Genomic DNA, 19,953 nt, shown 5'->3' on the forward strand with positions numbered 1-19,953 from the left:
TGCTGGTATGGGTCTCAAGAACTCTTAGCTCTTATTGTTTAAAAAATGCTTATTGTAGGGCATCGTTGGTATCTTATATAGGGAATTTCAAGCAGTTTTCCTTTACTGAAGACATAGAGTAAGGTGCTTTGATGGAAACTATTGGGGCAAGATATACAGTACCTAGCTAGAGGTTTCCTGGGTGCATGTATTATGGAGATATTTTTTTTTCTGAGTGGATAGCGCTCTTGTGATACGCTGGGCGAGGGCGAGCAATATTTAGCGGACTGTCCTGTGAGGATGGTAAGGTTATTTGGTGAGAGTGTTAGGTGGCCCAGGCCAGACTTGGGAGAGGCAGGGAGAAAGGGGGACGACGGAGGAGGGCGCCTTGGGGTGCGTCTTGAAGGCTTTGGGAAACCCAGCGGTCTTTTGGGGGCAAGTGGCCCAAAAAGCCTTCTGCGCGCCCAGGGGACGAGGAGGATGCGCGGGCCGCGACCGCGATAGTTTTGTTTGCTTTTCTCGGGAGAAAGCGTTCCAGGCAGTTTCCTGAGCTTCGGCCCTCGACGTAGCAAAAGAGCCCGGGCGCCCACGCCGCTCTCGGGGTCTTCTACCGCCACCGGGACAAAGCCCTGGCAGGAGCTCCCGCCCCCCGCGAGCCGGACAGGGCGGAGGCTCCCCCGCCGCGCGCGCCGCACCGCTTCCCAGTCCCGGACCCGTCGCCTGCGCCTCCTCCTGGCGCGCCTCACGGTGCAGCGGGCTGTGGCCCCATGCGCCCGGCGGGAGGCGCCTCGGGATGTTTCCGTCTGGTCCTTCCCTCCGCCCCCCGCGCTGACTCCATCCGCTCCCCGCCCCCTGCTCGGAGCCGCCGCCACGCGGGAAGGGAGGGAGCCGGCCCCGAGACTGCATCATTCCGCACCGGCTGCTGCAGGGCCAGAGGGAGCAGGTGGAGCGAGCCAGCGAGCCGCGAGCCGGAGCGCGCCAGACCCAGGGCGAGACTGCAGTGACGCGGCCCGGGAGACATGGCGGCCGGGCGTCTCTGAATAAGCAGCATCCGGAGTCCCTCGCTGCCCCCGGCCGCCGCAGCCCGGGCCATGCCGCACGGCTGCTGACCGCACGCAGGGGCCGGCCCCGAGGACACATGCGGCGGCCTTTGCCGCCTCGCCCCTGACTCTCTGCCCTGTTCTCCATGTTGCATTTCTCGTCAGTTTCTCGGGCGGTGTAGCTGCCGCTGCCACCAGAGCCGGCGGGGCATCGCGCTGCTCATTCATCCGGCCGCACTTTCTTTTCCATTTCCACCCATCCCTTCCCATTTCCTTCTCCCTTTCCCCGCCAGCTTTGCATCCATCTCCCCCACCCCGTCACCCCCTCCTGCCTCCATCCACCGGGGCTATGGCCGCAGAAGAGGTATTGCAGACGGTGGACCATTATAAGACTGAGATAGAGAGGCTGACCAAGGAGCTCACGGAGACCACCCACGAGAAGATCCAGGCTGCCGAGTACGGGCTGGTGGTGCTGGAGGAGAAGCTGACCCTCAAACAGCAGTATGATGAACTGGAGGCTGAGTACGACAGCCTCAAACAGGAGCTGGAGCAGCTCAAAGAGGTGAGTTGCCTGTCACCTCTCCCTTTCCTGGCCCTCACTCCCCCCACCCGCAAGGCCCACTCATCATGATCAAGAAGTCATAAAAGAGGTGATTGAAAGGACTGTTTCTTCTTCTAGGGCCCTTTGTTGGTTAAGAGAAGATTGAAAGAGTCCATTGTTTCCTCCCCCAAGAGAAAAATTGCCAAAGAAATGAATATATAATCTGGAATTTGGGAGGCAATGGCTGTTTGGCCTGCGGGGGAGGGAGATTAGTAAGAGTCGTCAAGTCTCAGCACTCTAAGACGACATTCAAGTGGGTTGGAATGTATAAATCAAACTTCTCAAACCGCTGTTATCTCAAACCCAGGTTTCAATGACAATTTCATAGTCCACAAAAGTGATGAGGTTTGTGCCTCGGGACCCACAATTTCAGGATGTAGACTGTGTGGCACCTCAGCTTTCCTCTGGATGTAACCACTCCTTGGTGAGAGAGGGAACTCCTCACCAATCCCATTTGACAAAGGCTAGGCAATCTTCATTCTGCCTGGCTTTAGTCATTCTTGTCATTGGGCTTCAGGAGAAAAACAACTTTGCTGGGTAATCCCACTGCCTTGATTTCACCTCGGAGAGAGGCTGGGCCATGCCCAAGTCTTATGAGGTCACCCTGACTAGAAAAAAATTGAACTCACCTACAAATAGTCTGAAAGAGTGGTGTATATCAAATACGTGGGTAGTGTTGCATTTCAAATGAGGCTCTTCTGGTTGAAATGATATATTTATAAAACCAGAATATCACAAATGGGTGATGTATAATGTCTCTTTAGTTTTTTGGTATTTGGCCTCTTTTAAAGCCTGTCCGATGTATGGGAGAAAACAATGAACGTGCTTTGATTTCCTGTCAGGCACTCTTAAGAACATACATGTTGTTTAAGTAACTAGGTCTTTTTTATCTGATTCTTGAGGCACTATGGGTAGCAAGTAACCACTTATAAATTTAAATGTAATATATACTACTTTTCTGTGTGTCAAGTCCTTATTTTTAGGTGCATATTGACATTTAAATGTTAATTATTGTTTGGCATATAATATCAAAAATCTATTTCTTATGAGTTTGGTTTTTCTTGGGAGGGGTCTTATGCTGTTACAGTTAAACGATGTGATTTATGACATACTGAATCAACTTGCCTTCCAATTTAGTATGTAATATGGTAAGCATTTATACTTTTAGATATGTCTTATTTTTATTTGGATGCTTGTCTACCAAAAAATAAATGTACTACCTATGATTAAAAATCTCAACTAGGAATCTAATTTTTGTGTGTGTCAGGCTGTAAATTTCTAGTTCATATTTTACTTACCATGTACCTGTCTGGTCTTAACAACAGCTGGACTTGTTTATATTTTCCAACTTAGATTAGGCTGACATGTTTAAATGCAGTGATGCTAAACCTTGTGAAGTGAGGAAGCAGGATGATGACTGTCATTCTCAGAGATGTTTTGATATTGTCTATACCTATCAACACTGCTTTGCCAAGATAGGGAAGTGCAAACCAGAAAGTGGTAAGCCATCACCTTCTTGATAAAGGAGATGGACTTAATTTAATGAAATGTACCTCTTACTGACTTTCCTGCTTGATTTAAACAATCCTTCTAGGGATATTTCTGTCACTGCACTTACCTTGCATAGCAAACCTTAATGCAATTGTGTTTTGCCTTTGCTACACTATGAGCTTTGCATCCCAAGTCTTTAACACAAAAGCTAGCACACAGTGGGCATGAAATATTTTATGAAAGAATAAGTTTGTACTAAAAGAAGGCACACTTTTATCAAGCATTCACTAGTCAATATTGATTAGTGTTAGAGAAATACTAAGAAAGTTAGGATGTATAGGAAGTGACAGATGTTAATAAAACTACCTGTATTAGTTTCACCAGCAGTAATGAGAAAAATGTGAAAAAAACTTTTTGTAGGAATAATGTAACTGTGGTTTCTTAATACAGAATAATGCAAATACCAACTAAAATTTTTTCTATAAATATTTTAATATATATTTTGTTCTATATAGCAGGAGGTTAATAAAAATTTATCAGCATTATTTTTACTAAATGATTCTTGTTCATGTATTTATTTTCAGTTGCATTTAGCATAAGTGAAATTCAAGATTCCTAAAAAACTGGTTTATACAGTTATATAAAAATGTATTTTCGGTAATAAAATTATTGTAGCTGATTATTTGATAGTGAGGCCTATTATTTTTATTCTTTAAACATGGAATATACTTTAGTTGGAAATATAACTTAAATGAGTTAAATTGATTTCAAGTAATATTTCTTGTATGAAAAGTAAATCCAAAATAATTGTGCAAACTGAGGTGTTCCAACAGTAATACATAGAAGTCAGTTTTGAAAAATATTTCGTGAGTGTTTTGATTTTTCAAAAGGAAGTTTTGCTCATCAGGTATATATAGTAAATGATATTGCATTATATCTATAAAGCCAAGCATAAAATAAATCTTTGGCTTATTTCTAGGATCTTTGAACAAATATGATTTGTTTAAAAATAATTGAACCAGTTTATGGGAATGTCAACAGAAAACTACTGTATTAAGTCCAAATTGGACATTAGTAATTTGCAGTGTAGCAACATGGCTCAGTCTTTGCAGGTCATTTTGTTTTCCAGAGTCAGTACCGACCAATGTTGCTACCTTCCTTCCCAGGCTAGGTACTGCTGTGACAATAATGCAAGTCGGCAGTGTTGCCTAAAGATGTGCAAAATCAATAAGATGAAATTCATTAAATCTTTTTCCTAGTTATTTCTTCTCTCAACTCAATTGTTTTTTGACCTGGCCTGATGTTGTTTAGTGCTCTGCATGGACTACTGTAATTCAGCTCACAAAAGAACACACTTGAAAGAAAAGTACTAAGGATTTGAAAAAAGGATGACTTCTGACATCATCAGAATATTCTCCTTTTCATGATTCTTTGGGCAGCTGGACAGAGCAGTATGTCCACTAGAATACTTGAGTCTGGTTTTGTGATTTCAGAAGTAACACTTGCTCTTCAGTGACCTGAGTGAGGGTCACCCATGCCCAGTTATGTTCAGGGCCTGGCTGATTATATGTTTGGGATGTACGTAAATCAGCACTGTGCGCCTGTCACCCAGGCCAGAATAGTGTTTGAAGAAGAGTCATAGCTCCAAAATAACCTGAAAACTAAAAATATACATATATAAAAATACCCTGGATCTTAAACTGAAGAGTTTTTTTTGAACTTAAAAATGGTTGAAATTTAAAATATTGTAAAGTTGAAAAAGAACCCCTTTAGAAAGGAATGATTCAGCATACTGGTGGCATTTTAAAAAGGAAATGTATCTGTGAGACAGCTTTAGAAAAGTTTTGCAGCTTGGATACCGTAAACTATGCACTAATGAGCTTCAACCCATTTTCTTGCTCATTTTGTCAACCCTGACACCAAGGATAGTTACCAGCTGCTGAAGAAGCACTTTCTGGACATTGGGCAGCTTTTCCTTTTGGAGCCAACTCTATGCTTTTTCAGGGTTATAGTTAAATCATTCAACACAAAAATATGTACTTATACAGTTTTAGAGCTTGTCACATTGGTGACCTGATGAATACCACTTAAATTACCTAGATTCCTCTTTAAGCAGAATTGTTCTCCCTTCAGATGCTTAGAAAGATTGTTAGTTTCTTTTATATCTTTAAGTTCTAAATCACGAAATCATATGGCAAGGAAAACCCCAGATTTCTTTTCCAATCTATGAATAAACATAAAGAGAAAGTTAATACTTAATTGATCTACCTGAACTATGATTTTTAACTTCTCTCATTGTTTTTATTTTTGTATTTTATTTTATTTTATTTTATTTTGAGATGGAGTCTCGTACTTTCACCCAGGCTGGAGTGCAGTGGTGCGATCTCGGCTCACTGCAAGCTCCGCCTCCTGGGTTCATGCTATTCTTCTGCCTCAGCCTCCCAAGTAGCTGAGACTACAGGCATCCGCCACCACACCCGGCTAATTTTTTGTATTTTTAGTAGAGACGCGCTTTCACCTTGTTAGCCAGGATGGTCTCGATGTTTTTAAAGAAAAAATATTTACATTTATCATCAAATTAATCTTAAAATCTAAAATACATTAAGATATGCTTTTGGAAACTGTTTACAAACAACCTCAACAAATAAACATCATCGCTTTCAATCACATCTCTTTTTTTCTGGACCCAGTTGCTCTAACTTGCACTATCCTTTCTTTTTTTTTTTTGAGATGGAGTTTCACTCTTGTTGCCCAGGCTGGAGTGCAATGGTGTGATCTCGGCTCACCACAAATTCTGCCTCTTGGGTTCAAGTGATTCTCTTGCTTCAGCCTCCCGAGTAGCTAGGATTACAGGCGTGTGCCACCACACCTGGCCAATTTCTTATTTTTAGTAGAGACAGGGTTTCTCCATGTTGGTGAGGTTGGTCTTGAACTCCTGACCTCAGGTGATCCGCCTGCTTCAGCCTCCCAAAGTGCTGGGATTACAGGCGTGAACCCCCACGCCCGGCCCCTTCTTTTTATTTCAAATCAAGATTTCGTCTCTGGCGAAGTCATTTCTCAGATATAACTTAGCAAGAATTTATCATCTTTTATCACATTCCCCATGTTTATGTGAACATGTATGACAGCGATGGTTTGAAGATTTCTTCAGAACTTTTTGCTTGCAAATATTTTGCCCTATCATCCCCTTAAATATACTTGTACTCATGGATATTGCTTTCCAAATTTGAAAATATGGTAATTAATTACTTGCATGTTGAAATATACATAAAGGACTTGCCCACACATAAGATTCTACCTGTAATTATGGCTTTGAGGAGAGGAGGGCATGAAGGGTTGCATAGTCCTAGTATTAAATAATTCATTATGCTAAAAGAGAATGCATGTAAAGTCAAGTGGCAGGAGATGCAATTGTGAAAGGGCCGTGGCCACATTTTGTCTTGGGGATGTGGAGCCATTGAAAATAAATGAAACAGTCACTGTGTTTAATCTCATGAGTCTTCAAAACAATTCAGAGGGCTTACTGCTCATTTTTACTGATAAGAAGATAATAAAAATAATAAAGCATTGACTTAGTTACAAGGCTCCATTTAGAACCAGGTTCTTTACAAGCCTTGCCTCTAATTCATGTAGCAATCCTTACTCAAGGTAGGTGTTTCTTGCATTATACAGAAGAGGAAACTGGGTCTTAGAGAGGTTTAGGGCTCTTCCCAGGGCCACAAAACTAAATGATGAAACTTGGAAGAAGCCCACTTTTTTTTCACTGCATCGTACTACCTTAGAATGTGAAACATCTCTGCCAAGTCTACAAGTGCAGTATAGAAGGTTATGGTGATGGTCATAGTGGGTGGATTGAGGCTGTGTAGTGGGACAGACAGTGGCAGTAGGGATCGTGAGGAGGAGGCACATCTAAGAGCTATTTGGGAGGTAGGGTGGAACAGGCATTGGATGTTACTGTATGTGGAAAGTGAGGAAGACAGTGGAGTTGAGAATCTTCTCAGGCTGGATAGGAGGTGGTTCTATTTACAAAGGAAGATATTATGGGGCAGAGCAGATTTAGAGGGTGAAATTGATGCTCAAGTTACATGAGTTTCTGTTGTTTTTGACACAGGGTCTCTCTCTGTCACCCATGCTGGAGTGCAGTGGTACTGTTACAGCTCACTGCAACCTCAACCATCCTGGCTCAAGTGATCCTCCCACCTCAGCCTCACAAGGAGCTGGGACTGCAGACCCATGCCACCATGCCTGGCTAATTTTTTTTTGAGACTGAGTCTCCCTCTGTTTCCCCGGCTGGAGTGCAGTGGCATGATCTCAGCTCACTGCAACCTTTGCCTCCTGGGTTCAAGCGATTCTCCTGCCTCAGCCTCCCAAGTAACTGGGACTACAGGAGCATACCACCATGCTTGGGTAATTTTTTTTTTTTTTTTTTTTTTGAGCTGGAATCTCGCTCTATCACCCAGGCTGGAGTGCAGTGGTCTGATCTCAGCTCACTGCAACCTCCGCCTCCCAGGTTCAAGCGATTCTCCTGCCTCAGCCTCCTGAGTAGCTGGGAGTACAGGTGCCTGCCACCATGCCTGAATAATTTTTTTTTTCCAAGACAGAATCTCGTTCTGTCGCCTAGGCTGGAGTGCAGTGGCGCAATCTCGGCTTACTGCAACGTCTGCCTCCCGGGTTCAAGTGATTCTCCTGCCTCAGCCACCTGTAGATGGGATTATAGGCGCGCGCCACCACGCCTGGCTAGTTTTTGTATTTTTTTTAGTAGAGACGGAGTTTCACCATGTTGGCCAGAGTGGTCTTGATCTTCTGACCTTGTGATCCACCCACATTGGCCTCCGAAAGTGCTGGGATTATAGGCGTGAGCCACTGCGCCCACCCTAATTTTTGTACTTTTAGTAGAGAGAGGATTTCAAACATGTTGCCCAGGCTGGTCTGAAATTCCTGAGCTCGAATGGTCTGCCTGTCTTGCCCTCGTAAAGTGTGGGTGTGAGCCATCGTGCCTAGCCACATAAGTCCTTTTAATTCATGTTTTCTTTGCTGGGGAAGCATACATTGCATGATAGATTCAGATACTCAACTTTCTTTTTTTTCTTTTTTTGAGATGGGGTCTCATTTTGTCACCCAGGCTGGAGTACAGTGGTGTGATCATGGCTTACTGCAGCCTTGACCTCCTGGGCTCGAGCAATCCTCATGCCTCAGCCCCCAATTAGCTGGGACTACAGGCGCACACCGCCACGCCTGACTAATTTTTGTATTTTTTTTGTAGACACAGGGTTTTGCCATGTGAGCCAGGTTGGTCTAGAACTCTTGAGCTAAAACAGTCTGCCTGCTTTGGCCTCCCAAAGTGCTAGGATTACAGGCTAACTTTCAATTTAATAAAAAAAATTAATTTGTGCAATTAGTTGTTATTTTACAGAAGCCTAATTTCTAGAATATAGGATATAAACAATTTAATAATGTTTTCACCAGTTAGTTTGATTGCCTTCTAAATTAGGAAAAATGAAAACAAATAAATGATGGGCAAAATAGCTGAGTGGGGACAGTGAGGTCTAAGAAGGCAGCCTAAGTGGAAAATTAGCCTTTACTCACCCTTTAGGGTTATGGGGGCTGGGAGCAACAGTCCTCACTGCTCACTGACTAATCTTTATTAATCTTATTTAATCTTTATTGAAGATGCATTAGCATTTTAAATTTAAGTGGGTTTTTTTCCTCTTTTTTTTTTGGTGGGGGGTGTGGGTGGTGCGGGAGTCTCAATATGTTGACCAGGCTGGTCTTGAACTCCTGGCCTCAAGCAATTCTCTCTCCTCAGCCTCCCAAAGTGCTGGGATTACAGGCGTGAGCCATTGCACCCAGCCTTTTCTATTTTTTCATTTCAAGAGTTTGCTTTTTAAGAATTAAAATTGTGTAATTATGACAGTTTTTATTGCAGTACTCCAAGCTAGAGAAAAGCATATATAAATTAATAGTTTTCCCTTCTTCTCCCACAGTTCTGTCTCTGTTGTTAACACTTTGCTGAGTATTCTTCTGTACTTGTTTTAAATGTCTTTAAACATATAGGCAGGGTTTTTGTGTGTGTGGTGTTTGTTTTGTTTTTTTTTTTATTTTTTTTTTTGCTGTTTTTCTTCCTTTGTTTTTATAAAAACAGGATCTTGCAGCCTGGTGTTTTAAATTTAGTAGTATGTCCTTTCAAAAGGCAGGTATTTACGAGACAAAGCTGCATTTTTAAAGCACTGGTGAAGTGTGAAGAAAATGAGACTGATTAGGGAAGAAAACCGGAGAAGCTCAGAGTTTGGGTGACCCTGGGGATGTGGGAAGGTGGTGTAAATGGTACCCTGAGGGTAGCATGGATGGTAAGTGAAAGAGGAAAAGGTGTAGGTTTGCATAAAAGAAACTGATGGAATTTGGATGCCCCATAGCAGACCCATGTAATGATACCAGGGGAAAAGATGGACAGTTTTGTGGGTAGATTAGCAGTGATTTTGATTCCTTGTCTTGTTGGCTGCTGATGGAGATACATGTATCAGCATAATACCTGGCTGGTTTCCATGGCCAGCAAGAGCCAGTCCTGCAGTGTGACCACATCCTGTCCATTCTGGGTCTTGGTGGCAAGCCAGGATGATTCAGGCAGTTGGGCTTTATTACGTTATCCCTTCTTTGCCCTCTGAAAGCTGAGTTTTGAAATAGTTAGGATCTTGTACAACATCTCAGATTCAGCATGCTGTGCAGGAGGTGGGGAGAAAAGGGTACAAAAGAGGAAAATGTTCAGTGAAGGTGTTATTACAATGGAGGGGAATATGAAAGTGGAAATTGATACCTTTTCCTCTTGGGATTTAATTATGTCTATAAAATTAAGGTGTTGCAATACATAATCTCTGTGATTTTTTTTTTTTTTTTTACCAGCTCTAAATCTCTTAGATGGCTGTGTTTTAGAGCTACATGTTCTGCTTATTTACTGCCTGTACATTTCAAATTCATTCAATATTTTTCCAAAGTACAGAATAGTTTTGCCTAGTTGCAGTAATTTTCACCTAGACTTCAGGGATCTTTCATCAACTCTTTTATGTATTTTTTCTCCTTTGTTTTTCCACTCTGATCATTCAGTTCTAGCCAAGATAATCCACCTTATTTTAGCACTTGTGCTATGTCTCTCTCTCTCTCTCTCTCTGTGTGTGTGTATATATATATATATATATATATATATAATTTTGAGATGGAGTCTCACTCTGTCGCTCTGACTGAAGTGCAGTAGTGCGATTACAGCCCACTGCAGCCTTGACCTCATAGGTTCCAGTGATCCTCCCACCTCAGCCTCCAGAGTAGCTGGGACCACAGGTGCACACCACCATGCTGGCTATTTTTTTTTTTAACCTGATTTTGTTTCTACTGGAGGCTCAGGTGGCCCAACTAATTTTTAGAAATTATTATTTGCAGAGATGAGGTTTTGTTATGTTGCTCAGGCTGGTCTCGAACTTCTGGGCTCAAGTGATTCTCCCACCTCAGCCTCCCAAAGTGTTGGGATTGTAGGTGTAAACTACTGTGCCTGGCCTTCTACATTTTTTTTTTTTTTAACCATTTCGTAGTTCCCTTTTTCTTTGAACACTTGGTCCAAACTCACTTTTCTTCTGGATTCATGTTTTCTGATCTCACCTATTATGTTATAGAACTGATATGTTAGGTTTGTTTTCATTGATGCATTTGTACTTGGCTTCAGAAAGCAGAACAAGGCCCTGTGAGTCACTAGGAGCCAGATTTTGGATCAAAATAAATCACTTTCTGACAAGTATAGTTGTCTAGTAATGGAATGAGGCAGGCTTCTTAGGAAGTAATGAATTCCCTGGCACCAAAAGGGAGAAGCTAGTGAGCCACTTGCTGAGAATACTCTATGGGGAGTTGTCCTTAGGAAGGGGTATGTCTAGAATGATCTCTAAGGTTCCTTCTTATTTGGATTTCTTTGATTTTATCATTCCAGGTGTTCCAAATAATTTGATAAGTTTATGTTTTTTATACTTTTCCCACCACCAGAGCACAGTGTTTCCAACATGGTTAAATTGTTCTGCTTTAATGTTTGGCATTTCACACTATTTGATGACTGTAAACGTTTGGAATGTTTTCAGGATGTCTCAAAACTTTATTTTGATTTATGTTTTGCTTTATTTTCAGAAGAAAACTAATGGGTAATATAAAGCTTTAAGATGAGTGCATCTCTAAATTTGGAGAGCTTTCAGTGAAACTATACATTTTGAAGCTACGTGGTTGCATTGAGGGAGGTCTACAGCCTCCAGAATCTTCCTTTTCACACACACATGGGCACATGTACATGTGCATGATTTTATATTTTGTCATTTACGCTTAGTCCTATATATATATATACGCACACATATATACACATATATATACACACACATATATACACATATATACACACACATATATATACACATATATATATACACACACATATATACACACACATATATATATATATATTTTTTTTTTTAGACCGTATTTCGCTCTCTTTGTCCAGGCTGGAGTACAATGGCACGATCTCAGCTCACCGCAATCTCCACCTCCCGGTTTCAAGCAATTCTCCTGCTTCAGGCTCCCGAGTAGCTGGGATTACAGGCATGCACCACCATGCCCAGCTAATTTTGTATTTTTAGTAGAGACAGGGTTTCTCCATGTTGGTCAGGCTGGTCACGAACTCCTGACCTCAGGTGATCTGCTCGCCTTGGCCTCCCAAAGTGCTGGGATTACAGGCGTGAGCCACCGCACTGGCCCGCTTAGTCCAATATTTTATTTTATTTTATGTATTTATTTTTTTTGAGATGGAGTCTCACTCTGTCGCCCAGGCTGGAGTGCAGTGGCGTGAACTCGGCTCACTGCAAGCTCCGCTTCTCTGGGTTCACGCCATTTTCCTGTCTCAGCCTCCCAAGTAGCTGGGACTACAGGTGCCCGCCACCACACCTGGCTAATTTTTGTATTTTTAGTACAGATGGGGTTTCACCGTGTTAGCCAGGATGGTCTCGATCTCCTGACCTTATGATCTGCCCGCCTCGGCCTCCCAAAGTGCTGGGATTACAGGTGTGAGCCACCGTGCCTGGCCTAGTCCAATATTTTATAATCTGAATTGTCAACTAGTCAGGCCCCAGAATCTGTGGGTTCAGCATCCTTGGATTCTGCATCCTTGGATTGAAAATATTTGGAAAAAAATTGCATCTGTACTAAACATATACAGGCTTTTTTTGGTCATTGTTCCCTGAATAATTCAGCATAACAGCTATTTACCTAGCATTTACATCGTATTAGGTATTATAAGTAATCTAGAGATGATTTAATGTATACTGGAGGATGTGTGTAGGTTACATGCAAATACTACACTATTTTATCTCAGAGACTTGAGCATTTGTAGATTTTGGTATCTGCAGGGGGTCCTGGAACCCCCACACCCTCACCCAGACTGAGGGATGACTGTATTTACGTTGTATACCACTCTGATATTTTCTTTTTGCTTTAGATTGTCCATTACCTCTTCATCTGTTTCATTTATTCATTCAAAAATTTGTATTGAGTGGCTACTGTGTTGGGCATGGTGCCACTTGCTGGAGATACAGCCGTTGAACAAGACAGACCCGACGGAGCTGCCTGGGTGGAGCTTATGTTTCAGACTGGGAAGAGAGTCAACGAACATCCACACATATTTCAGTTGTGAGAGGTGCCATGAGGGAAGAGACAGACTGGCTGGGGAAAGCGTGATCAGGCAGTCTTCCCCAGGAGGTGAGACTTGAGCCCAGACCTGAATGATGACAAGGAGCCAGTCATGTGGAGACTGGGGAATGTGATTTTTAAGAAGAGGACAAGTGCCAAGATCTGCGAACTCTGTTGTAGTTGTTAGAGGAAGTGATGGGTTACCATGCTCTGTAAAAATGACCATTCATATTTGAAATATGACCATTCTGTAACACAGTGTATTGCCTACTGGATTTTTCTAATGAGGTATTGGGTCTCAACATTGGAAATGTTTGAGCAGAGCCTGGATATCTCCCTGAGGTCTTCTCTGAGAAGAGGTGGGTGGGAACCAGTGACTTTCAATACAGACTGTATGTTAGAATCACCTGGGTGATTTATAAAACTACTGCTGCCTGGACCCCACTCCGGGAGAGTTAAATCACTCATTGGAAGTGGAGCCTGGCTTCAGCATGCGAATCCCACTTCCCTTAGAGATGCAGCCAGGGTAAAGAAGCCCTCTTCTATATTTCCAACTTGAGAAATAAATGACCACATGGGCGTAGAAGTGTTTAGTAAGAAAATCTGGTTCCAGGTGCAGTGGCTCATGCCTGTAATCCCAGCATTTAGGGAGACCAAGGCGGATGGATCATATGAGGCCAGGAGTTTGAGACCAGCCTGACCAATGTGGCGAAACTCCATCTCTATTAAAAATACAGAATTAGCTGGGCATGCTGGCATGTGCCTGTAGTCTCAGCTACTTGGGAGACCGAGGCATGAGAATCGCTTGAACCCAGGAGGTGGAGGTTGCAGTGAGCTGAGATTGTGCCACTTCACTCCAGCTTGGGCGACAGAACAAGACTCTGTCTCAAAACAAAACAAAATAAGACAAAAAACTGGGAAGTTATGAGCTAATACATAAACCTTTCATTGTACAGTCTTTTAAAATTTGTTGTTTCTACTTTCTGAAAATGAAAATATTAAATCCTTCCCGAAAACAGAAAATATCAAAAACTTAAACTGCATTAGACAGATATATGTTAAATTTGAGTGCATTTAATTTTCTATTCTTGAGTATTGTTTAAAGTGTCTTTTAAAAGTTCTCTCTTATTGTGTCTATTTATTTTATTCTGTTTGCAGTTTTTATGCCAACTTTACACATTTTTAAATAGAATATTTAAAAAGAATTTTTTTTGAAGGATTGATCTCTAACTTCTCGGTGACTTATAGTTGTTCTTTTGGTTGTACATCTTTACTGTTTTCCAACATTTTAAGGAGAAAAAGCACTACTCTAAAATGTAATATTTAACTGCTGTGTTTCTATCTTTAAATTTAGAATTGAAAATGAGAACCTGTTTACATTTATGGGAGCAATAGCAATATATGTACAATAACAGTAGCAATTTCCTTAAGAATGTTTTGTTGCAGTTTGGCGTGGGTCTGTAATAGAAGGTTCAGAATGATGGGTCTTTGTTTTTCTCTTGCATACTGCAGAGTAATGTGGAATCAAATACCACTATTGAAGAGCTCTTAGTCATCAATTTTTGAAACTGAAAGAGGTTTATATTGTAAGAAGGATGGGCCCTGTTGATAAGCCTCACTGATTGCTACTTTCTAGATGGTTTTAGGAGATATTTTGAAGTTGACCTTGTGTGAGGTTACTGGATGAAAACAGCATGAGTTTAATCTTGTACATAACTTCTTTTGTTGAGCTGGAGATACTATTATCTTGCAGATTATCTCTTTGGCACGCACGACCATTTCTTTTTGTCTTTTAAATCACAAACTGGCTTTCTTTCTGCTAAGGTTGGTGTGCTTAGATTCTTTAAGCTCCAAATCTCAAGAAAATATAGGAAGGAAAATCAACCATTAGAGAGAGAGAAAAAAAAAAAAAGAAAAAATATAATGTGCTCCAAACCGATTATAAATAGCTTTTGAATTATTGGCTCCATAGATTTTTTTTGAGACGGAGTCTCGCCCTGTTGCCCAGGCTGGAGTGCAGTGGCGTGATCTCAGCTCACTGCAACCACCGCCTCCTGGGTTCAAGTGATTCTCCTGCTTCAGCCTCCTGAGTAGCTGGGATTACAGGTGTGTGCCACCATGCCTGGCTAAGTTTTTGTTTCTTTAGTAGAGACGGGGTTTCACCATGTTGGCCAGGCTGGTCTCGAACCTCTGACCTCGTGATCCACCTGTCTCAGAGTGCTGGGATTACAGGTGTGAGCCACAGCGCCTGGCATCCATAGATAATTTTTTAAAATTCATACCAGATCTTAATTAATGTTGGCATTAAAAACTAATGGTGGCTCATGCCTGTAATCCCAGCATTTTGGGAGGCCAAGGCGGGTGGATCACCTGAGGTCAGGAGTTCAAGACCAGCCTGGCCAACATGGTGAAACCCCCTCTCTACTAAAAATACAAAAATTAGCTGGATGTGATGGTGCGTGTCTGTAATCCCAGCTACTTGGGAGGCTGAGGCAGAAGAATCTCTTGAACCTGGGAGGCAGAGGTTGCAGTGAGCCGAGATCACTCCATTGCACTCCAGCCTGGGTGAGAGTCTTGTTCTGTCTCAAAAAAAATAAATAAATAAAAATTAAAATAAAAATGCTGAGGTGGGAGGATGGCTTGAGCCCAGGAGGCAGAGAGAGACTGCAGACAGCCAAGATCGCAACACTGCACTCCAGCTTGGCGACAGAACAAGACTCCATCTCAAACAAACAAACAAACAAACAAAGAAAAACTAACTACGGTTAATGATATAGTGATCTGAACAACAGAAGATCTCAGTTTGTCAATTTTTTTTTTTTTTTTTTTTGAGACAGGTTCTCACTCTCTTGCCCAGGCTGGAGTGCAATGGTGCAATCTCGGCCTCCTGAGTAGCTGGGACTACAGGTGTGAGTCATCATGCCCAGTTAATTTTTTTGTGTTTTTTGTAGAGACAGTGGTCTCACAGTGTTGTGCAGGCTCGTCTCAAACTGTTGGACTCAAGCCATCTACCTGCCTCAGCCTCCAAAGGTGCTGGGATTACAGGTGTGTACCACTGCACCCAGCCTCAGTTTGCTAATATTTTACAATAATTTAGAAGTAGAACCCTTTCTTATGGCTGGGCACGGTGGCTCACACCTGTAATCCCAGCACTTTGGGAGGCCGAGGCGGGCGGATCACGAGGTCAGGAGATCGAGACCATCCTGGCTAACGTGGTGAAACCCCCGTCTCTATGAAAAGTACAAAAAATTAGCCGGGCATGGTGGCGGGCGCCTGTAGTCCCAGCTATGCAGGAGGCTGAGGCAGGAGAATGGCGTGAACCCGGGAGGTGGAGCTTGCAGTGAGCTGAGATCGTGCCACTGCACTCCAGCCTGGGTGACAGAGCAAGACTCCGTTTCAAAAAAAAAAAAACAAACAACAACAGAAAAGTAGAACCCTTTCTTAAGAGCATTCTCAGGTCTTCTATCTTAATTACTGTAGTTATTTCCAGTCATGTTTTATAATCAGGTGCTATTTTTCATTGTGGCATAATAAGTAATATATTTTTGTAAATCATGTTGAAGTGCTTGGGACAATACAAGCAATTATTTGCTAAAATTTAGACCAGGGTCTCAAAACAACAATTACATTTTTAGATAATGGTCACAGTAAGTCTTTTCAGAAAAAAGCAACGAAGAAAGCTCTAGACCAATGAGATTTTAGTCATCATTAATCAATGCCAAGCGAAAAAATCTTAAGATGTATTTAAATTTGTGATGCCCGTGTGATTCAGAAATTTGAAAAATGGATTTCAAAGTAATGCTGTGAGCAGATAGGTCATTGTGTAAACATAACTAATGGTTCATTCATTCATTCCTACAATAATGATTCAGTGTCAGATTTGGGTGTTGAGAATACAGCAGAGAACAAACACAACAGAAGGTCCATATTGGTGGAGCCTACATTTTGTGGGGGAAGAGAGATGATAAACAAAATGAATGAGTAAAGTAGATAGCATGTTAGATCGTCCAAAATGCTATGGGGGGAAAATACCCTGGGAATAGGGAGATGGCATATGAAGTGGAAGAAGGTTATGATTTTCAATAGAGGGATCAGAGAAAGCCTCATTGAGAAGACACACTAAGGAGGCCATGTGGCTGGAGGGGACTGAGTTAGGGGGTGAATAGTAGGTGAGACCAGAGGAGGCCGCATGATGTAGCAGCTTCTAGATTATCAGGACTTTGGCTTTTGCTCTGAGTGAGATGGGAAACTTTCAGAGAGCTTTGAGCAAAAAAGTCACAATGTTCTGCACTTTTTCCCTCATTGAGATAACCTCTGCATATATTCAAGCACGACTAAGACCCTCTTCAGGGAAAAGAAGTTTTCATTAACTCAATATCCCATGAGGTATATGGCATTCTCTTCCTTCCCACCATAGCAGGTGTTTAATAGATGGTTTTATGGTATTGCACTGATTTAGGCTGGGAAAAAAGTAAAGATGAAGTTATTAAGACAGCCAGCTGTGGTCGGGCACAGTGGCTCACGCTGGTAATCCCAGCAGTTTGGGAGGCTGAGGTGGGCAGATCACCTGAGGTCAGAAGTTCAAGACCAGCCTGGCCAACATGGTGAAACCCCATCTCTATTAAAAATACAAAAAATAAGCCAGGCGTGGTGGCAGGTGCTTGTAATCCCAGCCACCTGGGGGCTGAGCCAGGAGAATCGCTTGAACCTGGGAGATGGAGGTTGCAGTGAGCCAAGATTGCGCCACTGCACTCCATCCTGGGCGATAGAGCGAGACTCTGTCTCAAAAGAAAAAAAAAGACAGCCAGTTATTTGAAAAGAGGTTGGAGTAGACCACTTGTTTTAAAAATAACCATTTGTTTGCCTAGATTAAACCCATTTACTCAAAAGACACTGCGCTGACTTGCCTGGTTCCTTGTACCTGAATCTTTACCTAAGTGTCTTGTACTCTCTGTCCTTTGTTCTCCATAATGCGAGCCATCCAGTAGACCCTAGCCAAAGGGGACATAAAGACAGTCTCAACATTGTATTACTGGTTCTGTGCTACAGTTGTCATTCAGGTTCTTGAGAAAATGGAATGAATGCCTGTTATTCATTTATTTATTAAATCTTTAGAGAGCATCATCTATATGCCAGGTATTATGCAGGCAATACAAAAATTAGGAAGACATGATCTTTATTTTTAAGTTACTTATTTGTTGTTGGAGGCAACAGAGATAAATGAATTGTGATATTTTACTGGAAACAATATAGGTTTTTGAGTTAAGAACAGACTGTGTTTGAAATCCCTTTAGCAGCTATGTGACCTTAGGCCAATATTTGAAATGATGTGAATGTTGGTTTCCTCCTCAGTAAAATGGAGAACGATAATAACTATAAGTGGTAAGGAAAAATGCATGTGAAGGATTTAATACAGTACCTGACACATGACAAGCACTTGATAAATGATGGATGTAATGGTAACAATAATAGTAATAATAATAAAATAATAATTTGTTGGCTGTGCTTGATAGGAGTGGAGGGTAGCAAACTCAGCTTGAATCAGAGTAATCTCCCTGATCAGGCAACACTTGAGGGGGCTTTGAAGAATAAGTAGGGATTTTCCAGGGAGAGAAGAGGGGCAAAGTCATTCAGGAAGATGAAACAGCCTGTAGAGGAGGGAAGGCTGGAGAGAGTGCTGCTTGTCAGTGTCTGTGTTGTTGCAGCAGGGAGGTAGATGGAGTGGGGTGAGAGGGGAGGTGAGCCTGGAGAGATGGTTTGGGGCCAGATGGGGAAAGCCATGTGATGGGGCTTGTCAGTTTCTGCCAGCCAAGGCTTCAGCATAGCTGACTGTAACAAAGTTGGGAAGGCCTTGCTTTTGAGAGCCAGACCAGGAGTACCTCTGACTAACAAGGGGTGTGGGAGGATCTGCTGCTCCCATGCCCTCCTTCGGGTGTTTTAAGTCTGTTTGAACCTTCTGGGCTCCTGTGAATTAGGGAGTGGCAGCTCCTCAGTCTAACTCCTGTTGTGACCAGGTTGCCTAATTGGCCCTTTGGTTTGGGCGCCCACTGTCCTTCTGCGTGGTTGGATAGATGCTGCTCCCAATGTCCCTGATCTCTTATAGACCCCTCTGATTCTCCACTCTTGGCTTTGAGAGCCCCTGATGCCCTGCAGTCTTGACTGAGCTTCTAATGGTTGATCAGACCCTTGAATGTTGAGCTCTTTCCATACTAGACTTGAATATTCTGCCCATTTGATTTGTTAATTAGGATTCATTGGCTGTTTCTCTGCTCTCCTCTTTTCTCTCTGTTCCTGCTGGTTCAAGTTTAACCTCCATTTTCTTTCTCCTCTGGGAAGTTTCCCTTATGCCTCTTGAACAGGGTCAAGAGCTCTTAGGAGCTCAAATTTACACTGTATATCATGAGAAAAGCATTGAAAGTTTCAAAGCAGGAGAGTGACATAATTAGCTTTATGTTTTAAAACGGATTTTTGACTTTAGATTCTGGCAATACAGTGGTCCTGTGGTCTAAGACCTCTGACTAACCTTCCTGCTGGCAACAATTAAAAATGCTGAGTGCAATAAAAAACTAGCCCTTAAATTGAATGAATGAGTCAACTACTTGCTAAGGATGCTCAGAGGCTAAAACTGAATCAAAGCAGGAACTCTTAGAAGTAAGCAGTGTGTTGGCTAGGCACAGTGGCTCAGCCTGTAATCCCAACACTTTGGGAGGCCAAGGCAGGTGGATCACTTGAGCTCAGGAGTTTGAGACCTGCCGGGGCAACATGGCAAGACCCTGTCTCTAAAAAAAAAAAAAAAATGCCAAAATTAGGCAGACATGGTGGCACACACCTGTAGTCCCAGCTGCTCGGGAGCTTGAGGTGGGAGAATTGCTTGAGCCCAGGAGGTAGAGTTTGCAGTTAGCTGAAATTGTGTCACTGCACTCCAGCCTGGGCAACAGAGCAAGACTCCATCTCAAAAAAAAAAAAAAAAAAAAAAAGTAAGCAATGCATCAGATCTGACTTTTGCCTTGAATGCATTTGCTGAATCAGTATTGGTTCAATACTGAGCATTAGTTTTCCGGCCACTTAGAGTAGAGGAAATAGGAGATAAAGGCTAGAATCTCCCCAGATTTGGGCTGCAGAAGACCCTACAACTATTGT

General features: G+C 42.4%; 1 protein-coding gene across 19 annotated transcripts in view; it reads left to right on the top strand.

Annotated features, from left to right (window-relative positions):
* Positions 1-623: 623 nt before the first annotated feature.
* Positions 624-19,953, top strand: part of BICD1 (BICD cargo adaptor 1) — a 274,543-nt gene continuing 255,213 nt past the window's right edge. For 15 of the 19 annotated variants that reach the window (XM_054442543.2, XM_054442562.2, XM_054442547.2 and 12 more), the window contains exon 1: positions 744-1,581. In XM_054442543.2, the coding sequence (XP_054298518.1) occupies positions 1,369-1,581 (213 nt within the window). In that variant the 5' untranslated portion in view covers positions 744-1,368. Of the gene's footprint in view, positions 1,582-1,927; positions 2,854-12,622; positions 14,016-19,953 lie in introns of those variants that run through there. The other 4 variants (XM_063672600.1, XM_054442556.2, XM_054442559.2 and 1 more) reach the window with 3 other exon arrangements.

The sequence above is a fragment of the Pongo pygmaeus genome, chromosome 10 (genome assembly GCF_028885625.2).
Source record: "Pongo pygmaeus isolate AG05252 chromosome 10, NHGRI_mPonPyg2-v2.0_pri, whole genome shotgun sequence".
NCBI classification, from domain to species: Eukaryota; Metazoa; Chordata; class Mammalia; order Primates; family Hominidae; genus Pongo; species Pongo pygmaeus.